The sequence below is a fragment of the Prionailurus bengalensis genome, chromosome F2 (assembly GCF_016509475.1).
Source record: "Prionailurus bengalensis isolate Pbe53 chromosome F2, Fcat_Pben_1.1_paternal_pri, whole genome shotgun sequence".
NCBI classification, from domain to species: Eukaryota; Metazoa; Chordata; class Mammalia; order Carnivora; family Felidae; genus Prionailurus; species Prionailurus bengalensis.
In genome coordinates this window covers 12,794,516-12,816,450 of record NC_057353.1, presented here as the reverse complement: position 1 = coordinate 12,816,450, position 21,935 = coordinate 12,794,516, and the positions used below count along the sequence as shown (strand labels likewise).

Below are 21,935 nucleotides of genomic sequence, written 5' to 3'. Positions count from 1 at the left end.
TCCCTGCTTAAATGGTAATTCAAGACTAGCACTGGATACGTTACTTTGTTCAGAACTGAAATTTCTTTGTGAGTAGAACATAATGCTTATTTGGGGAACGTTCAGCTTAACTTGATTGTTTTATGGGTTTTAACTACTCGGTCTATTTAGTTGTAAACAGTCCATACACCCGGAGGTCTAGGGTACCTGATGCAGATCTGAGATACAGTTACTGATGGGCTCTGTATCTCATATGAAGGTACCAGTAGATTTATGTGCCCTGTGTTTCCATTTCCCTTTTATTCTGTGAGATTATAAAGGTAGGATGTTTTTAAGGTGAAATTAATGTATGTGAAGGTACAAAGCTCATAAAACAACTTGGATTTTTTTTTTTCTTCTAGAGGTAGTACAGTATTTGTATCAGTACTGCAAATTTGCATTAGGCTACTTTTTCAGAATTCTGTTGTGATCAATGGGGCATTTAAGATGACTGAACTAGGACAGAGTAAGGTTGAGTAAGACTGAGTAAGGTAAAGAACTGTTCAGTAGCTCAGATAAGTACTGATTTGGAATAAATGACGTGCATTTGAGACCTTCCTCCTCAGCTGGCCCCTCGGCAATGTCTTGCAGTCCTTCTGTGTGTTCGTAGTTGACATTTACCCGTGTTTTCAGTAATAGCTATTTAAATCTTCAACAACTTGAGCTTCATACCTGACTACTTCCCATTGCATTTTGACAGATGACTTCCTCCCATTGTGTAGAGAAATCAGGGACATCCTCAAGAGTCTCTTATCTCTGGCATGATGGGTGGGGCTTGGCCTCTGAGGTGCTAGACTTGGGGAGCAGACTGAACACGAGGCTGATTTATATCCCTCCACCTCCCGAGTGAGGAGACAGGAGTCTGGGACCTCATCTAAGACGGCTGCAAAAGCCTGTTCAGTTGAGGCTCTTGGCAAGATATTGCTTTAATTTTGCACATGAGAGTATGCAAAGACTAAGCCCATGAGGTGTATCTTTAATGTGTAGTTTAGTATAGTCCCTATTCTTTCTTTAGACTTAGGAAGAGGCCCAGTAGGGTGGAGGGTGAGGGGAGATGAGCAGTACCACAGATAGAATTTAAAATCTTGGTAGTCGCAACCTTTATAGACCTCTGGGTTCCCACCTGTTTAAGAGAAGAGCAAAGACTGGGGCAGGAGCCCTGGGCCCCCACTGAGGGAACCTTCACTTCATTATAAAGGTGTGTCCACACCACTGAGCCATCACTTCTCTCCCCCCCGAGAGCTCTCCTTTTCTGCACCTTCTCGCAGCTTTTCCCCCTTTCTTTAGTTTCTCTCATTTAATGAAAACCAAAACAAAACACAAAAGCCTCCTTCTGGTCTGCCTCCCATACCCAGCCAGATGTCACAAACAGTAACCTGGGTTCCTTTTCTTCTCCTTTCCTTCAGGTCTTGCTGGGGTCAACAGAGGCTCCATTAACCCCAGATCCCCTGGGCAAGATCTTGTTCCTTTTCTGTAGCTGCTCGCTGAAGGGTGTCTTCCCAGGATTCTTTGCTTGGCCTTGTTCTAATCCTATGCTGCACACTCTCTGTAGCTTTAACTACTGTCTATTGATGCTTTCCAACGCTTGCTGCTTCTGAGCTATCGACTTAAGTACTAACAATAACGACAGATGAAGAACCTAACTGCCCCTTCCTGAGTGCTCACTATATGTCAGACATTGTGTGCTTCTGTAACTTGGCATTTAATCCTCATAGTAATTCTCTGACTCTTCTTTTTGTAGGTAAAGAAATGGAAGCTTAGATTAATTTGTCAAATATCATGGAGCTAGTAACACTTGGAACTGGAGTTGCGATCCCAATTCCGAGTCTAAAGCTTCTTTCGTTGAACATTTTAGATCCTTTAGTGGTGGCTTAGATTACTTATAAGTGGCCCTATCTCATCCCTGGCATACCCACTTTGTAAAGTGGAAGCTAGGTCATACCCCTTCCTTATTTGAAAGCCTTGAGTACTTCCCCAAGTAGTCAAGATGCAGCTTAAATTCCTTAGCTTGATCTAGGGAGCACTTCATGATCTTGCCCCTCTTACCCTCTGTAGCCATTCTCAGCCTCACTGTCTGTGTTTACACTAATTAAGCCATATTCAGTCACTTTCTGTAGTCTCTGTATCTACACGTACTGTTTCTTCTGGGATAGCTCCTCACTTTGTCTCTCCCTGCGCGACTCCTAAATATTCTTCACAATTTAGCTCCTTCATAGTCCTTCCAGTCCATTGTCTTCCCATAACCCGGGCTTTGTTGACCCCACACCCCCAAGCACAAGGTTCTGTAGCACCCTACGTATCACTATTTTAGCATCTTCATTCACTTATCGGTTCCTTCAGCAGAGGAAAGTGTGACCCAATCAGGCATCAGACTGGACTGGACCCAAGCACCGGCTCTGCCACTCATGGTTGACTTTTAGTAGGTCTTCAGACCTCTTTTAGTATCTTTAACTCTCTCTCCCATTTTAAAATAAAGATAACAGTACTTGCATCATAGTTAAAAGGATTGATGACAAAGTGTCACGTAGTAAGTGCTTCATTGATATGGTTGTTAAATATGGTGATAGTGATATTCCCCGTGAACAAAACAGATATTTTGTTTCAATATTTGTAATGATCTGTGGTCTTCTATTCTTGGCTTGATTGTAAGGGCAACATCTGTGGTAGGGACAGATACCAGACTGAAACTTCCATAAACAAGTAGGAATTTATTTCATTTCAAAAGATGTGATACGATCACACCAGATGTGGTACGATCAGTGGCTTGAAATGGCTTCAGGGACTCGCATTCCTTCTGCTTCTCCATTCTGATTCTCAGCCTACTTTCATTTTGAGGCTGGCCCCTCTCCTGGAGGTAGGAAGGTAGCTGGCGGCAGTTGAGGTTGCATGCTTCCTTGTTTCTGTTCGGTGGAAGGAAAGAAGCTTCTTTTTCTCTTTTGCTTAGACTGAGAGTCCTTGCGCGCATTGCTTCGTACTGGCTTAGGCCTGCCTAAGTCACTGGCTGTGGAGTGATTACCAGGATTGTTTAGATCAGGGTCAGCAGTGCCCATCATACAGTCGCCCTTGCAGCTTCTCAGCTGTGCCATTGGAGCACAAAACCGCCACAGACAACAATGTAAGCAGACAAATAACAGCTGGGTTCCAGCAAAATTTTGTTTATGGGCGTGGACATTTGAATTGCGTACCATTTTCTCATGTTAGTAAGTTTTTGTCTTTGATTTCTTTTCACTTGGTCTAGAAAGTGAAAAACATTCATAAGCTCGTGGTTCATACCAAAGAGGGAGGTCGGCTGTCATTTGCTCATCCTGGTCTAGAGTAATCGGGAGGGTTGAGAGAGCTACTCTTAATGTTTATGTAGGTAAACAGCATGTTTTGTTTTCTTTTTAACTGTAGTGCTTAAATGATTGCCTGTATGTAGTAGGTAATTAATATTGGAATGAACAAATACAGGTAAAAACCTTCCTTCCAGTGGACCAAAAGGACATTGAGGACAGGGGCTGTGTTTTTGTGTATTCTACATTGCCGTGAATATAATAAGCGTGCACATATCATGCATTGCGTGGATGGATTTTTTTTTTTTTCCAGGTTGATGTTATGGGCAAGAGAGCAGATAAAAAATTCCTAGTGAAGTTGTAAGTGTTGGAGCTGAAGAAAAAGAACAGAATTATTAGGGGTGTGCATTCTTCGCTGATGTGGAGGATTGTTTAAATAAGTCAGGTCTTTTAATAGGTTCTGTTTAGGCACCGGCACCACACTAATAGTTCCCCCAAGGTAGTAGCTACACCCACGGAAGCCATCGCCATCCCTCGTATTCTCATTGGCAGCTTGCATTCTGATGGGGAAGAAGGTTCCACAGCTATTTTATGTGTTCTGCATTTTTTGAAATTAGAAAAGCTCGCTTACTTTGGAAGATGCTGATTTTCCCATCACTTTACTTTTAGATGTGACTCAAAGACAGGCCAGAATTATTTACTGAATAAAATTCTGCTCTTTTTTTTTTTTTTTTTGGTTTTGGCTTTTAAAATTCCTTTATAAGAATTATGAATATTTCCTCTTTGACTCAAGATAATGTTTTGTCAGTTTTGATTAAAAATTAAAAAAACTATGAAGTGAACAGAGCTAACATTTATAAAGAAAACTTTGGGGCGGAGAGGGGGGCGCCTGGGTGGCTCAGTTCATTGAGCATCTGACTCTTGATTTCTGCTCAGGTCATGATCCCAGGGCTGTGGGATTAAGCCCCATGTGGGGCTTCACATGGAGCATGGAGCCTGCTTGGGTCTCTCTCTCTCTCTCTCTCTCTCTCTCTCTCTCTCTCTCTCTTTCTCTCTCTCTCTCTTTCTCACCCTCTCCCTCTCCCTCTCCCTCTGCCCCTCTCCCCAACTTGCGTGTGCTCTCTCAAATAAAGTGAAATAAATTAATAAAATAAAATAGAAGAATTTGGAACAGATTGTACCTTAGAATGCTGTATCCTTAAAATTCAAGACTATGATTCTTCCCAAATGATTATTTTTATCCATATGGGATATATACCCTGACATAGTACTTAGCAAAATGAATTTTTAGTTTATTTTTATTTGATTTTCTCCTTCACTGGGGTTGTAGGCTAAGTGGCCTCTCTTGTTCATTGTTGTAGCATAGGGTAGGGTTTTCAAGAGTATTTGTTGAATGAATGAATATTCAGATGTATGGAGAAAACCTTTTTAAAATATACCATCCTGTGATTTTTATTGCTTTGTGTCTTAAAATCCGTATTAGTTTATAAAGCTGAAATGTCTCTGTTTTGCTGATCTGTATGACGTAGACTGGAGATGTTGCATTGAGGGCAGTATTTTTATCCAGGACGCTGTTAAAACTACTTGCCCACTGCCACAGGAGAGGCCTCACCCGTTCAGAAGGACAGCACCTGTATAGCGTACCTGTGCCTTCTGCCTGAACATTAGCATCTCTGTAACTTGTGTGGGCTTTGGGGCTTCAGCCTTTTTATTGAGTCAGATCTCACTGGGGTCGTACTCCCGTGGACCTTCAGCGGCAGACCGGTTTCTCTGGAGTGTCGCCGAGAGACCAGCATTGGAACAGTGTCCTCTGCAGTGCCACCTGAGCTCAGGACAGTGGGGCGCTTGGTGACTTTTATTCAGGCAGGGGAAGGGGGGGGCGCATCTGGCAAAGCTGGAGCTGAGGAAGTGTTTGTGGAGGGAGTTTAGAGCAAAATGGGTCAGCCAGAGTAGACTTACGTGACATCTGCCAACGGAGGATGCCATTGACCGTTGCTTCGGTTTCGAACTGGGGTGGGATCAGGAGGAGAGGGGCAGACTTGGAGTGTGCAGCAGGGTGCGGGCTGTTGATGAAGCTAATGAAGCTGACGGGGTTCTGGCTGGAGCTGCCCCAGCCATTTCTGTCCCTCCCCCAGCACCGCTGTCTGGTCTGGTTTGGTTTTTAAAGTACTCGTGTATGTTACATTTGCTGTACGTGTAGATGGGATGAAAGTAATTCCTATTCCTATTTTTAGATTCTTGTGGGAATCCCGTGGAACTTGTCCAGTGAAGTCACCGAGGGCTTGCTGTGCTCCAGGCCCCATGCTCGGTGGGGAGAGAACACAACAGGCCAGTCTAGCACCACGCCTCTGGGGATGTTGCTGACCTGTGGGCGGCCGAGCTATAAATACTGGTTGAATCAATGAGCTGTGCCTGAGCAAGGAGTACGGAAAGGAAGACTAAACTGAGAATGATCTGAGGCTTTTGAAGACCCCAGACCCCAGACTCCAACTAATGTTTTCTGGGTAGTTAACTTTTGGGGAATCGGGACAAGTAGAAGACGTGGCAAAGACCCCCAGAGGACAGACGGCCCCTTCTTATTAAAGGAAGCCAGGTTCAGGGTAACTAAACTGAAGTCTCACGGCACCCGTAGGCAAATTCTGGGATTAAAAATTATTTTTAAGCACCCAGAAAAGAAAGCCTTGAAGACTGGGAGACACTACAGGTTTATCAAGATTACTAAGTTACCAAGTAACTACAAGTTACTAAGAAAACCAGAACTGCTTGTGCATTTTGATAAGCTTTCCAAATAAGTGGTCAGGACACAATCTTGATACTTTTCCTGACTTCACCAAGGTATTTAACACCATCTCTGAAAATCCACCTGTGCCAAAGATGGCAAAACATTGGGGGACTGTACCCACGGAGCACTGATTTAATGGGCACATGTCAACTTCAAGGGAGCCCCACCCACGTAATGCTTGTTACATTTGTGGGTGACACTAAGTACTGAGGGAAACCTAATGCCAGGAGGGAAAAACACACTGCAAAAGAACAGCCTGGCTGGGAAGGTGTACTTTACCGGGGTTAGCATGGTATTTGCAAAATAAACTCACCGTTGAGGACAAGCTGGCAGAAGCTTGAAGTAGGAAGTATTTTTTTTTTATAAGGTCTAGTATTTTGTTTGGGTGTGGTTGTTTTAATTGCTTTTAGTCTCAGAGGGAGTTGCCTGCATCATGTGACTGAGGAAGAGTCCCCTTCAGTATTTGCGTTCTTGGTGACCAGAGTGAGGGAGGTGAAAAGCCCATTGTGTTGGGTGGGCTGCCTCTGGAATTGTGGCTTCAGATGAGGGGGCTGCTGTTAAGGAGACAGTGATGGAGGACTTCTTGGAGGAGGAGGAGCTTTCGGTGAGGTCCTTGGCTGAGGGCGTGTTGACACTAATGTGAGGAATGGGTGAAAATGCGGGGGATGGCTGGTCTGGACTACAGAGTCCTCCTGGGGGACATCACCATTTCCAAGGGTTTGAGCAGCTCCTGGGGGGCAGAGGAGGTGGGCTTACTGTCCCAGGTGAATTTGAGGCCCGGGTGGGGCATCTGGTGGAAGATGTCCAGCAAGCAGATGGAGGCTTGTGAGTAGAACTTGCCTGCAGGAGACGTCCAGGTGGAGACAGCTTCCCCGCTTCTTACTAACTTTGAGACCAGTGGCTGAATTGGGATCCTTTGCATTACTACTTTGTTGAGGACTTGGTCCTGAACTTCTTTGATCTTCTTTTCTAAAACCCGTCTAATTTTGTTTTTATTTTTATATTTTTCCAACTTTGTTTTGAAACTTTAAACCTATACAACAGCAAAAAGATTTTGTACGTTGAAAGACTTGCATACTGTTTGCTTGGATTTACCAACCGTTAGCTCTTTGCCGCATTTGCTCCGGGTGTGTGTTTATCTGTCTTCCTTTTCCTCTCTCTCGTTCTTAGGAACTTCTTGGAGAGTAAGCTGTAGTCATCATAACAGTTTAACTCACTTAACTAATTCCCCATGTTTCTCCTAAGGACAAGGACATTCTCATACATAACCACTGTAGAATTCTCCAACTCAAGAAATTATCTAAATGCACTCCGTCTTCAGATTTTTTTTAGTTGTTTCTGGAAGCATCTTTAAAACTTGAAGCTTTTTTTTTTTTTTTAATTGGTAACTTATCCAGAATCCAATCAGGAATTAACTTGGGAGCTCGCTTTTAACATTTCAGGCTCCTAGCCTTAAGCATCTGGAGCATTGGATTCTTTAGGACTAGAATGGGCCTGGAAATCTATATTTTCCCAACTTTTTAATATGAAAACATTCAATCCTTTAAGACTGTTGCAAGAAAAGTTCATTTAGATTCACTCGTTGTTGGTATTTTGATGTGTTTGCATTCTCTGTTTCTCTAGACACACACAAAGATACTGTTTTATGTATTTATGCATTTTGCTGCTGAACCATTTGAAAGTTAAATCGTAATGCTTCACCTCATAATACTTTAAGTCATAATAACATTCTTCAGCGTGTTCTTCCTAAGAACAAGGATATGCTCCAGCATAACCACCATGTAATTATAATGCTTAGGAAATTTAACACTGCTGTAGTATTGTTATCTAATATAAAGTCCATACTCAAGTTTTCCTAATTTATTCCAGTAATATCCTTTAAGCTGACCCTCCAGCCCACCTTTCAGTTCTTGATGTCTATTTTACATAAAGATTTTTAAAATTATGTTTCCCCCCACAAAGTCTCACAGGTAAACTATATGCCTTCTCGCTAAAACGTGTTGTTTTTGTGATTTTCTAAAGATTTTACTGGGTGTACAAGGTGAAGATTACAGTAAAGAAACCTTCTGGTTTCCTCAGTATTCTGGTAATTTAAATTTGTGAGTCATGAAAAGTTGGGGGGAAACATACAAATAATTGCACAGGTAAACTTGTTTTTGAAAAAAAGCTAAGGGTTCAAGTGTTGGTGGGGCTGTTGGGTGGCAGAGGAATTAGGTTTATTCCATCCCCATGAATTTGAGGGGAAAATAACTGGCTTAGAAACATTTTTGTGACTCATTATATCTAGTGAAAATATTCCTTAAAGCTCTCAAAATTTCTCTTGCTTTTACTCTCTGTGATACCTGCCACTAAACAACATTTAGTCAACGTATCTCTGACCTGGCCTTTGACTTTCTGACCTTTCTTTCCCTGGGCACAGAGTTTGAGCCAGTGACGGAGCTTCTGTCAGGGACAGTATGTCACAGATCCAGTAATTAAGTGTGAGCACTGGAATGGATGTCACATTTCAGAATGTGAAGCATGGAACCCTGTTAAAGTTTAAATAACATTTTCCAATTCGGTGATATATAAAGAATGAGTAAATAATACATGAGACAGCATCAAATTAAAGGTTTTTCCCATCAAAAGATGCTTTAAGAAAATGAATACGAAAGTTGTAATCTGGCAGAAAATTTTGTAACACATAGATCTATTAAAGGACAGGTGTTTAGGAAATATAAGGAACTCCTGCAATTCAGTTTAAGAAAGCGTTAGAAAAAATAGACAAGTGTGCAAAAGACTTGAACAGACAGTTCACAAAAGATGATAAATGGTCAGTAAGCACATGAAGAATGTGCTCAAACATTGGTCTCAGGAGAATGCAGATTAAACCACAGTGAGACACAACTGATAGTAGTCAGAATGGCCAGCGTTGAAAAGACTGACAATACCAAATGTTGGCAAGATCCTAGAAAAGACCCCTCATACGTTCTTAGTAGGTTTATAAAATGGTAGAACCACTTTGGCGAAAGGTCTGGCAGTTGCTTATAATTCTGAATATACATGTGGCCCCTGATCCAGTAATTCCAAGTGATTTAGCACAAGAGAAATGCAAGCATGTTATTTCCTATATGCGAACAATAGTCTTGTATGAGAGTATTCCAAGTAACTTTGCTTGTAATAGTCCAAATGGGGAATAGTCCAGGTTTCTACCAGTAGTAGAGTGGCTACATTCTAATATACTCTGGTATGTTTATACAGTGGAGTACTACTGAGCAACAGAAAAGAATGAACAGCTTCTACACAGAACGTGCTTGGCTCTCTGGAACGTAACGCCAAGGGAGGGAAGCCTTACACAAACAAGCACATATTGTGTGCACACATAGGCAAAACCAGGGGGAAAAAGAAGGAAGAACAAAGGGTCTGCCTCTGGGGTTGGGGTTGGGGTTGGGGTGGAAGGTGATTGGAAAGGGCCACGAGAGAACTTACGGGTGGTGTTAATCTTCAGTGTCTTGACAGGGCTTTGGGTTACACAGTGTGTATTTTTGTGAAAACTCAGAGTGTACACTTAAAATGAGAGCGTTTCATTTCATGTAAATTTTACATAAAAAATGGTAAAGAATGGGGCGCCTGGGTGGCTCATTCGGTTAAGCGTCTGACTTCGGCTCAGGTCACGATCTCATGGTTTGTGAGTTCGAGCTCCCGTCGGGCTCTGTGCGGACGGCTCGGAGCCTGGAGCCTGCTTGGGATTCTGTGTCTCCCTCTCTCCGCTCCTCCCTCACTCATGCTCATCGCTCTCTCTCTCTCTCTCTCTCTCTCTCTCAAAAATAAATAAAGCTTAAAAAAATTTTAAAAAATGGTAAAGAAATATAAAACTGTAGGTTATGATAGAAGCTGAAGTACTTAGAGGAGGTGAACCAGTGTCTACAAGTTATCTTGAAATGTATTACATATAAAATAGGTTAGTAGATGGATATAGAGGGATGAATTGACATGCCAGAAACATTATAATAAAGTGTTCATAGTAGAATCTAAGTGATAACACATGGGTATTCTTTGTGAAATTTGTTCAGCTTTGTTGTGTGTTTGAAAAGTTTCATAATAAAACCTTGGGAAAATACTCATATTGTTTTTTCGGTCATATGAAAAATGGTTAAATACTGGCAGTTTTTCATGGGCTGTTCTAATACATGTGGCCACATTTTGTAGCTGTTTTATTTAGCAGTCTTGGTCTGACAAGGCGTTGATACAAAGCCTCATTTTCTTCCAGTCATTGTGCTTAGCTGGACTGGATTAATGTGTGGTTGGCAAGGCTCTTGCCCGTCTTTGGGACAGATTGCCTAACGTACCAGTCACTCTCCATTTCTGGTCTGTTTGCTTTAAATCAGGTCTCCTCTTCAGTGTAGAATTTTTTTTTTATCTCCTATTAGCAGCAAGACTGGAGGGCACGAAGGAGGGGAAGGGCTCTACGTGGCCCTCTTTGGGGCAGTGCCTTCCTTGCCTCTTGTAGGCTGTCCTCAAAATACATTGTGATGCATAATTGCATCAACTATGCTTTTGGCCTATGATTTTCTAGTAAGTTAACTCTGAGACCCATATGCTTTGCCATTTACACGTGAATCCCCTGCACACTTTGTGCTAGTGCTTTTCTGTCCCCCTCCCATCTCTCCCCATTTGCCTCTGAGGACACTTTTTGTAAATGATGAATTCCATTGTCCTAGAAAGTGGGAACTGGTGAGGAAGGATAGCTATGGATCTTCTGCTGTCTAAATCGGTTAAGGTCAAAGGCATTTGGGAACACAGCTGCAAATCAACTGTGGTCGTACCTGTTGGTTTTATGACTTAGTCTCGTTGCCTTAGAGTTAGATGAGTGGGGCTAGGCTTTTGTTTTACTGTTTTTTTGTTTTTGGGGTTTTTTTTACAATTTTTTTTACTGTTACTGTTTTTAGTTTTGAAAAAAGAAACTTACTGTTTGTTTCATATTTCTTCTAACAACTTTTTACCACCTCAGAGTTTCTGAATGGACACCACAACTCAGTTTTCTTTAGACCCTCCGCCATTCCCAGTTCAGCAGGAGACTGTCTGATTTTGAACTCCATTATCACTAAACACCACTAATAACTGTCACCCACATTGATGATTGATTTGCCAGGGAGTGCTTTTTCCTCTGAGACCATTTTCTCTTTATTGAGTGCTCTTTAGGGGGAACTAATTAAGCCTAAAACACTTACTTGTTAGGCCTGGTGTGAGGAAATGAATTTTTGGAGTTAACTACCATTTATAGTATGGTTTTAGCATCTTACCAATGGCACTTCAGTCCCTTGCAGATTCATAGGTGGTGTTGATGGACCTGTGGTCATCACTGCAGAAGAGAACAGCTGAATCCAGGACACAAACAGGGGGACGTTGGGACAGTGGTTCCTCAACCTGGGGTTCCAGAGAGCAGTGAAGGTTCCTAAAAATAAAGGGAGGCTGATATAGATAGTCACAGCTAATATTTCACTTTCCTTTACTATTTACACTGATGAAAATGGAGACAAGTTTTCAGTTTTGTCTTACTAAATTCTAGTAGCCCTTGTCACTCCTTCAGCCCCTTGTGCCTTTTCTATACAGGGTCAGTCAGGAGAGCAGTGTCAGGCATCTGACTGTGGGGCCAGGTGCACGGGGGCTGCAGCATCCTTCCAGCGTGGGCCTACTTATGTCCAATATAGGTGGCAGTCACCAAAGATGGATCAGTGAGGAAATTATCTGACACAGAAGCAGTGAAAACTTGCTCGTAGACCAGCTTGGCTTCATAACCAGTGTTTGGGAAACACTGGGCTTCTTTCTTAATATTTCCCTTAACTATTTAGAGGTCTTTTCCTAGTGTGAATTAATTTTAGGATAACTTGTGAAAATGGAAGAAACTTGAAGTGGTGTGACATTTGTTGGACTAGATTTTGTGCCCTTTTTTGTCAAGTATGAGCAGGAAGAAGTGTGATTACTCATATCATATCAAGAATTTGAGAACGAGTTTATGCATTTAACAAATGTTTGTTGAGTTCCTACTAGGTGCAAGGCAAATGTAGAGGAATGGACAAGGCAGGTGAAACATGCATTCTGAAGGAAGAAGGAAGTTAAGAACTAAATTACCAATGAAATAATGCTGTGAAGAAGTACATACTACTGTGAGAGTGTATAGAAAATGCTCTCACAGGAATAAATATACAGTGGGAAAAAGGCAGTCTCTTGAACAAATGGTTTTGGCAAAACTGGATAGGTACATGCAAAAGAATGAAACTCAACCACTTTCTTTCACCTTACATAAAAACAAAATTCAAAATGTGAGACCTGAAACCATAAAAATCCTTGAAGAGAGAATAGTCAATAATTTGTCTGACATTGGCCACCATAGCAGTGTTTTTCTAGCTATGTCTCCCGAGGAAAGGGAAATGAAAGTAAAAATATACTGTTGGGACTACATCAAAATGAAAAATTTCTGCCCAGTGAAGGAAACAATCAACAAAACTAAAAGGCAACCTACTGAATGGGAGGAGATATCTGCAAATGACAAAGCTGATAAAGGGTTAGTACCTAAAATATATAAAGAACTGATACCACTCAACACCCAAAAAACAAATACTCCAGTTAAAAATGGGCAGAAGAGATGAACAGGCATTTCTCCAAAGAAGACAGACAGATGGTCAACAGACACATGAAAAGGTGCTCAACATCACTCATCATGGAAATGTAAATCAAAACTTCAATGAAAGAGACACCTGTCAGATACATCTGTCAAATATGCCTGTCAGAATGGCTAAAATAAAAACACAAGAAATAACAAATGTTGGGGAGGATGTAGAGAAAAAGGAGCCCTCTTGTTCTGTTGGTGGGAAGGCAAACTGGTGCAGCCACTCTGAAAACAGTATGGAGGTTCCTCAGAAAATTAATAATAGAACCACTCTATGATCCAGTAATCGTATTTACCCCAAAAATGCAAAAACACAAATTCAAAGGGATACGTGCACCCCTGTGTCTATTGCACCATTATTTACAACAGCCTAACTATGGATGCAGCTCAACTGTCCATTGATAGGTGAATGGATAAAGAAGTGGTATGTGTATATAGTGGAATATTCTTCCTCCATAACAAAGCATTAGATCTTGCCATTTGCAACAATATGGATGAAGCTAGAGAGTATAATGCTAAGCAAAATAAGTCAGAGAAAGATAAACATTTCACTCATGTGTGGAATTTAAGAAACAGAACAAATGAGCAAAGGGAAAAAGACAAACCAAGAAAAAGTCTTGGTTTAAAAAATGTGTATTCATTTATTTTGAGACAGAGAGAGAGAACTTGCGTGCACGGGGTGGGGAGGGGCGCAGAGAGAGAATCCCAGGCAGGCTCTGGGCTATCAGCACAGAGCCCAAAGTGGAGCTCGATATCATGAACTGTGAGATCATGATCTGAGCCGAAATCGAGAGTTGGACACTTAACCGACTCAGCCACCTAGCCACCCCCGAGAAACAGACTCTTAACTATAGAGAACAAACTGATGGTTACCAGAGGGGAGGTAGGTGGGGCAGTGAGTGAAATAGGGGATGGAGATTAAAGAGTACACTTCTCATGAGGAAAGAGAAAATAATAATCATAATAACAAAGAGAAACAGAAAGAAAAAGAAAATGCCGTCACAATGTTCTGGGAAAGCCTCCTTGAAGAGGTGGGATTTAAGAAGAACAAGCAGTAGATAGCTGGGCTGGGGGCAACTATGTGGTGGTAACCCAGTGTTGACGTTCATTCAGGAAGAGGGCATGGCCTATGCAGGACCAGAGCAGGGTAAGTGTTTTGTATCTGGAACATACACAGCCATAGGAAGTGACACAAAATGAAAGCCAGAGTGGTTGGCTGGGGCCATGTCAAATAGAGTCTTATAGGCCACATCAAAGATTTTTATTTTATCTTAAGAACAGTGTGAACCCCTAAGAAAAATAGTTTTTTTAAAAAAAAAGGGTAATGATATAATCGGGTTGAAAAAATTATTGTGGCTGCTGTATAGAGCAGGAAAGTATGTTAAAGTATTATAGTAGCCTATGAGATGATGGTAACATGGATTTGGGTGATCTCAGTAGAGGGGCAGAACTATGGGTGGTTTGAGACACAATTTTCCACTTCTTTTATGTCATGGCACATATAAATGGTTTTTTAAAATATCATGCCAGGGTAAATAGGCAAGGATGACCCAGGGGCTGAGGGGAATTCACGTCTTGGCATAGGTGTAAGCCATTTGCAACAGCCTGCTAGGGAGACTCTGACTTGAGAGATGGGTATTTGGGAAAAGGAAGAGGATGAAGTCAAGGATGAATGCCAGGTTTTTGGTTTAAGCGGCTGGCTTGATGGAAATGTTCCTGAGATTTGGACGGAGAGGAGAGGAGAAAGATCATGGGTTCAGTTGTGTGTATGCAGAGTTTGGGTTTTCCATACGGATTCAAATGGATATTGAGTAGACAGATACGTTTGGACCTAAGAGGAGAGGAAAGTTTAAGCCTATGGATGCATTAGTCAACTAGGGAGACGGCATAGGAGCAAGGCATATGGAATTTCCACATTTGAATGTCATCTAGAGGAGAATGAACTAGCAAAGGAGATTGAGAAGTAGAAAGTTCAGAAAGGTAGAAGAAATATGAGATGAAGAATCAGAAAAAGCCAAGCAAGGAAAGAGAATGTTTTAGGAGGAAGAATTCCTTTGAGAGGGCAAGTTAGATGAGGACTGAAAATACTCCCATTGGATTCAGCAACATGGAAGTCATTGGCGTCACATTAGAGTGACTGCCCTGTGCAGAAGGTACATCGCAGCCTACGTACAGGGGGTAAGGAGTGAGTGGGCCATCACAAAATGAAAGCAGTGAAATCATAGCTCTGTTGAGAATTTCATCTATGATGGGAAGGAGAAAGAGCAGGGGCTCACTCTGGGCTTGAGGGAAGATGTAGTAGAGGCAGAAAGGCTGACAGTACCGGAGAGTGAAAGGATAAGGAGGGTGAGGTAGCTGAGGAATTGGGAGGAAAACAGAATGGATGCTGGTGAACGTAGGTTTGTGATGGGTGGCAGTGCAGTCCTGACGGTTTCCTGCTGATGCTTCTGTCTTCTGTGCTATAAGAGGCTATGGCGTTTTCTGAGTATGAGAAAATAGGATTCTTGAGGGGCAGAGATGTTTGAAATCGTCCTTCTGGAGAACAGGAAAGGGAGTGTTCCAGAGATGTGTGCAGGATTGACAGGCAGCCCCGAGGGCCCGTTGGGATTCGCTCCACTGTGTCCTGGTGCGTGATTTCTTTTGGTGTCCCTTGCTGCCCTTAACAGTCGTGGATAAGGGTGAGTGATTGTGTTCATCCAGGGAGACCGTTATGGCGGATTGATGCAACCAATGAATTGAGGAGCAAAGGCTTTAGTGAGTCAGGGAGTGACTTAACTGATGAAATGTGGACTCTCAACATGGAAAGATGTGAAGGCAGCAGGCGAGGAGGAGTTCAGAAGAAAGTAGAAGCAAGAGAACTATGGGATCCAAGAAGAAGTGGTTGAGTAAACGAGCTGGAAAAATAGGAGGGTGTGTGATCCGAGTGGATGTTTTTATTCTGTGCATCACATACTGGGGACAACCTAAACCTTCGCATTTAGAGGTGGTGCTCCCTAGCTCGGGAGGGTGTGTGCAAGTAGATGTCACTCAATGTCTGAGGAGTTCTGTCTGTAATACTGGCTATTTAATAATTAGATTTCAAAAAAATTGCTCATGTTTGCTGTGGAGACTATATGTAGATGAGGGGTGTGTGTGTGTGTGTGTGTGTGTGTTTGAAGAAATAGATTTTTGGTATCTTTGGTATCTTTGGCTATCCTGCAGTTCTCATGATAGACTCAAGCCAACAGAGCTTTCTTAGCAAGGTTACAGAATCTGTCAAGATGGTTGTGCCAGGGAAGCTACAGAGATACCTCAACAAGGATGAAGATGCCATTAGACAGGTGAATTAGGGTGGGTTTATCACAAGAGCCCCGGTAGGGATATAATAATAAATGTTGGGGGGGGGGTGCCTGGGTAGTTCAGTTGGTTAAGCATCCGACTCTTGGTTTCGGATCAGGTCCTGATCTCACAGTGGGTGAGTTTGAGCCGTGAATGGAGCTCTGTGCTGACAGTGTGGAGCCTCCTTGGGATTTTCTCTCTCCCCTTCTCTCTGCCCCTTCTCCGCCTTAAATAAATAAATAAATAAATAAATAAATAAATAAATAAATAAGAATGAATGTACAAATGTTGTCTATAGGATGGGGGGGGGCAAGGTCACTGGGGGTGAAGAAATGAAGGAAAGAGAACTTGTCACATTTGCCACACAGGTGGACATTGACATCACACGGTACTGGCTGGTTTCCAGGTGAGTACGTCACTGAGGGGAGAGAGCACCGCAGGTGGTCGATGGCAGTGAGGAGGCAGGTTGGAGGGCAGTATAACTGGATGGCATGGGCCTCAGAGGAAGAGGGTTTTGTTGTTATTTCTTTTTTAGGGGGTGAGGAAATGATGCTCTGCAAACTGGTAAAAGCAAGCCCTGCTTTCCTCCTCCTCCAGAGCCTGAGAATCAGAGCTGGCTAGCACGGGAAGCCGTGCAATGGTTCTCTTCATGTGTGGTCCCGGCACCAGCTGCCTCCAGTCACCCGGGTGGGAACCTATTAGAAATGCACGTTCTCGGACCCCAGAGGCTCAGAAACTCTGAGAGTGGGCCCAGCAGTCTATGTTTTGACAAGCCCTCCAGATGACTGTGATGTGCTCCCAAGAGCCACTGCTGCGAATGAAAGCTGATTGGGTGAGAGGAGGGAAGTAGTCCTTGGGACCCGTGAACAGTCTCATGGATTTCCCCTGGCATGTTTTGGAAGCAGGTAGAGCCTGGCATCCGTGGACATGAGACTGGGCTTTCGGGGTCTCCAGTGGCATCAGGCTGATAATAATAGTCTCAGAGCACATGTTGGGAGTTTGATCTTTGTCTGGATGTAGGAATTTGCTATTAGCCCCAGCAGCGATTGATTACGAGGAATAATTTATGACTTTAGTTTGACTTTAGTTGTCATTGCCAGGGTTTTAAAACCGTGATTTTCTATATGCACATGAATTTATTTTTAAACTTTTCATAAATATTTCCTGTCATAAAAATAAGTTGTGCTTATTATAAGTGAGAGTAACTTGGAATTCAGAATTTCTTTTTCCTTAAGGAAGAAGACAGGTTACATGTTACTTCACAGACTTAGCCTGTCCACCCTATCTCAAATAGCAGGTGTGCCATTATTGTGCCACTAGGGAGGGAAGACCTTTTCTTAAAAACCTGTAAAACTTGTAAAAGGTGAAGGAGAAGATTGTGTCAATGTGTGTGATGAACATTTTCGAGGGGGATGATTGGGAGCTGTGTTGGAGAAGCCTCAGGGGTGAGGTACCCCCGAATTTAGTAGGCGTGATTCTCATCTCAATTCGGCGTTGGCCACAGACCTGTAATTCAGAATGCGGCTGCCTTGGTGCAGGCCCATGAAGGGAGAGAAGGAACTCCGGCAGCTTGGGCAGCCGTGGTGGCAGGCTGATGTCGTGAAACAGAATTGGGATTGGAGGGCTGGGGGCTTGTGCATGTGTCCCAACTGATTCATTGGAAACGTGTCGCGTGGATGAATTCAACAAACACTTGCACGCCTGGTTTAATGCCAAGACGCATTCTAAAGGCAAGGAAATTGAGGCCCCCAAGTTTGATGTTTTCCCCAAGTCAAAGTCAGTGAGGAAGCCAGGAATCGAATCCGGGTTTCTTAAGTCTGAAATGGGCTACCTACCATGTGAGTATAGTGGCTTGGTTTCCTGTGGCCCCAGGACAGGTCTCTTGTCACTCTTCCTCTCTCTGAAAACAACAAAAGAAAACCTCCGAAATATTTGTCAAATAAATTTGTATGGTGGCGGGTCTTCTTAATTCCCTGTCAACAACTGATTCACTATCATGTAACATTTTAGCACTCACTCACTTTAGCAGGACGGATCTTTGAGGAAATGGCTCTTGGTCAGAGGACACCTGGGACGCTCAGCAGTTTTGTTCAGTTGCCCTGATGCCTTGTTCACTCTTTTCAGCTCTTGGCCATCAAATATTGGTACCATAGGTGACTGACTCCTCTTTAGAACATTTAAATGTTTAATTTGCTTGTGAAGCATTCAGTTTGGCTGGAAAAAAAAAAATTAAACCCTCATAAATAAAGGTTGCCGCCTTGCTCTCGATGCTGTTTGTGCTAAATTAATTTAATGTACTAATCAGAGTTCTGATGAATTCTGTGAACCGCTAATTTTAAATCAGTGAATAGATGGTAGCAACTTTGGGCTGGTTTTACTTCCCAGAAGGGACTATGTGGAGTTGGGATTGGAAGGAAGTGGAAAAAATCAGAAGACAGTTGCACGCTCTCTTTCCAGTATTTTCTCTGAGGTCCTGTTTCCTGGATCACTGTTGCCACGCTTCAGGGTTCCTTCTTTCCCTGCCTGCTCCCTTCCAGCCTATTGGCCCTCCCTCTCCACCATTCCTCCCCTGCCTATCTTCCCTCCATGCTTTCATTCCCAGCTCCTTCTCCCTTCTTCTCTGGGGAAATACGTTTTGTTTTGTTTTGTTTTGTTTTGTTTGTTTGTTTACTTTTGCTGCATTAGGAATTAGACTTGGAATGATCATACCTGTGAATCAGAATTCTAGAGCATTAATTAATTTCTTACCATTTAGTTTTCTGTTTCATTCAAACAAACTAAGTAATGGTCTTTCCATGTAGGCATTTGATTAGACCCTGAAGGGCCAGATCAAGCTGGTTTCGGCATGGGGCCACATGTTCCAGCAAGGCCTGTTTCAGTTTTGAATGATTTAGTCCTTAGGCTAAAACCATTTGAGACTGACTCCAAGAAAACAGAACTGGCAACACACTCTGTTCCATTGCATTTTGTCCAGCATGCATAATTTTTTTAAGGTTTGGAGTTGGGAGACAGCACCAACCGAGAAAGGAATCCCGTAAGTGGGAGAAAGGCTGTCGCATTGTTAGGAGAGCATTTCAGCCTGAGTGATTAGTGGTATTTGGCCATGAGGAAGGGGCCTCTAAAAATAACTGCTGAGCAGAGTTTGCAGTCAGGTCCAATTTCAGTTCTAGAGGCCTTGCCCGTGGAACAGTTGGCCAGTCTGAAGCTCCGTAGGGAAGGGCACTTGGCGTGCGTGATACCTGCTGATAGCTCTGATTTTTGTCTTCCATATATACTCTTCATGGATTGAAGAAACCAAAATGGCTGAAGGTAAAGGTACATTTTTATTGTTTGGGTTAAAAGTGGTTTGGGATCTAGCTGACAGCTTTTAGCTTTATTTTCAGTTATGCACCTTTAAAATAGTTTTGACTGTTCGACTGCGTTTTCTACATCTTTTCTATTTAGAACTCCTGGAGACATCACCTTTTCATGGTAGTTTAATTTTTCCTGGAGTAATCTGTCCTTGATCTGAATATGTTTTGGTGTCTTAGAATACCTTTTAGTATATTAGATTATATATTTGTAAAAGCAGAAACCACATTTTAAAAACTTCAGGAAAATGTACAAGCAGTCTTCTTTGGTCTTATAATTACAGTAAATTGAAAGAATTGTGTGTAGTTAGATTTAGATCTCATATGACATTATAGGAAATCTAAGGCATGTGTAAGTTTTGTATTAGTGAGCACACTTAGTTGGTGCAGGCAGAGCTTGACTCAGGCTTTACCATGTGTGGAAACTGACCTAATTTTTGTGAAGCGGGTGATAAATGCAAAGTAAAGATGCTAGTGTTTTATTTTGTATTTGAACTGAATCCTTAACTTCAAGGGTTCTTAAATAATGTGTTGAATTTACATTTTTGTATATTTGTTTTTGCTTTAGTTTGTGAGTTAAGAACGTCTTTCCATTTAGTTGAAAGCAAGCTACATTAGCTCGTTATGTTTTTGTTTTTCAAATTGATTTGGACTTTTTATTTATATATGTTCATTTGTTACATTAGGTAACCCTAGCAGAGTGGTAAGAGCCACCGCAGTCCTGCTGTGGCACATACATTCACAAACAGAACCCCATCTCAAGACCCCAGATTTCTGTAACCTTCCCGTCCCAGTTCATTATGTCAAAAATTTATTTATGGAAAAAAAAAAAAGACATATTAAGACACCAAGACAGCTCCCAACTCTCAGCTGCCTAAGTGGCCACTGGAAGGAGTCTATTATTAGTATGGAGAATATGAATATCTTTACTTTGAACACTGTTTTAAATAAATGGTTAGAATGGGTCACCTGACTATTCTGATGAAGTACCTCATCCAGCCACGAAGAAGAATATGAAATATGTATCTTTAGTTCTTTTAGAAGACATTTCTCCCTGTTTCTGTGGTGATTACATAATCTGCATAGTTAGGTAAAATCAGCTGGTACTTCTGACCCACATTTACCAGTTCTTGGCTTCCAAAAGGTGATGCTTTGTAACATAAAAAAAAATAATCAGTTTGATGAGTTGCTTGACAGGTTTTATGGTTTTTTTTTAAACTTTAAATGTGTGGGGCTTATGTATAAATTTATGAAATCATCAGCATAACGCTAAGCAAAACTTGGACATGGTTGATTTGTAATCCAGTTTGTCGTAATCCAGTTAAGTGACTGACTGACCCCTGTTCAGGTGCTGGGGCATGTCTTATTTTCTTTTTCCTCAAATGAACAATAAAATTTACGTATGGTCCCTAGCCCACATTTTGTAGACACACATTTCATTGCTCGCTGTGGTAATTTTCTGTGTTTGGTAGTAAGAACAGTGTTCTGATTTGGAGGTCATTACTTTTGGTGGGTCAGTGTGGAAGAAAATGAATCCCACAGTTCTTGCCATATTCTTAACCTCCATTAACAAAATCTTGACTAATCCCTGGGACTACAGGTGGAATCATGAGTCAGAAAATGAAATGAACACTCTCAGATTTATTCTGATCCTAGAAAATAGGGTTGACTACTAGAAATAGCTTTGGGACAAAGTGCTGATTTCAGGTCTCTTTAAGGTGTTTCCCTTGAAGTGTTTATCTTACTGTGTTTATTTCAGTTCATTGGACAGAAACTAATCTGCCCTTTGGGACTAGGTACGCCATATTTTCAAAGTGACATATCAAGGGAGTATTATTTGGTGTCAGTTAAAACATTCTCCTAACGAAGATGTCCTGGGAAAGACTCCTTTTTATAATTTGCTGTTTGTTCCTTTATGGAATTAGTAAATATTAACCGTAATAAGATTAATAATACTAGAGTAACAATTTATTTGACATTATGAAGGATGGATAAAATATTGCTAATAATTTCATATTCTAGCTAAGTAACATTTACCCTTTTTTTTGACGTTTATCTCTTTTAAAGTGATTAATCTGCTTGATAAACAGTATCTTAAATGAAAAATCTAAGATTTATTGTACATTTTTTGCATTCTTTTTTTTCCCAACATTTATTTATTTTTGAGAGAGAGAGAGATAGAGTGTGAGCAGAGGGGCAGAGAGAGAGAAGCAGGCTTCAGGCTCTGAGCTGTCAGCATGGAGCCCGACACAGGGATCCAACCCACAAACTGTGAGATCATGACCTGAGCCAAAGTCGGACGCTTAACTGACTGAGCCGCCCAGGCACCCCCATTTTTTGCATTCTTAAACAGTTCAAAATATTATTTTAATGACAGACTCAATTTGATGGTCATTATTCCCTTGTTCGTAAGATTGTTTAAGGACAGTTCAAGGGGAATAGCCCCCTGCCATGTATTCTTTTCAAATTCTTTATCTTGCTGCTGGTTTTCATACCTCCTACAGGCCTGCCTTCCATCAGCACTGTTGGTTTCTAATTTCTTTGAG

At 41.9% G+C, this 21,935-nt stretch overlaps 1 protein-coding gene across 5 annotated transcripts in view; it reads left to right on the top strand.

Annotated features, from left to right (window-relative positions):
• Window positions 1-21,935, top strand: part of ASPH (aspartate beta-hydroxylase) — a 222,555-nt gene that overhangs the window by 14,619 nt on the left and 186,001 nt on the right. The window contains exon 1 of one of the 5 annotated variants that reach the window (XM_043601140.1): window positions 19,110-19,348. The exons of 3 other annotated variants lie outside the window; for them this stretch is intronic. In XM_043601140.1, coding sequence (XP_043457075.1) covers window positions 19,339-19,348 — 10 coding nt within the window. In that variant the 5' untranslated portion in view covers window positions 19,110-19,338. Of the gene's footprint in view, window positions 1-19,109; window positions 19,349-21,935 lie in introns of those variants that run through there. One more of the 5 variants, XM_043601141.1, reaches the window with a different exon arrangement.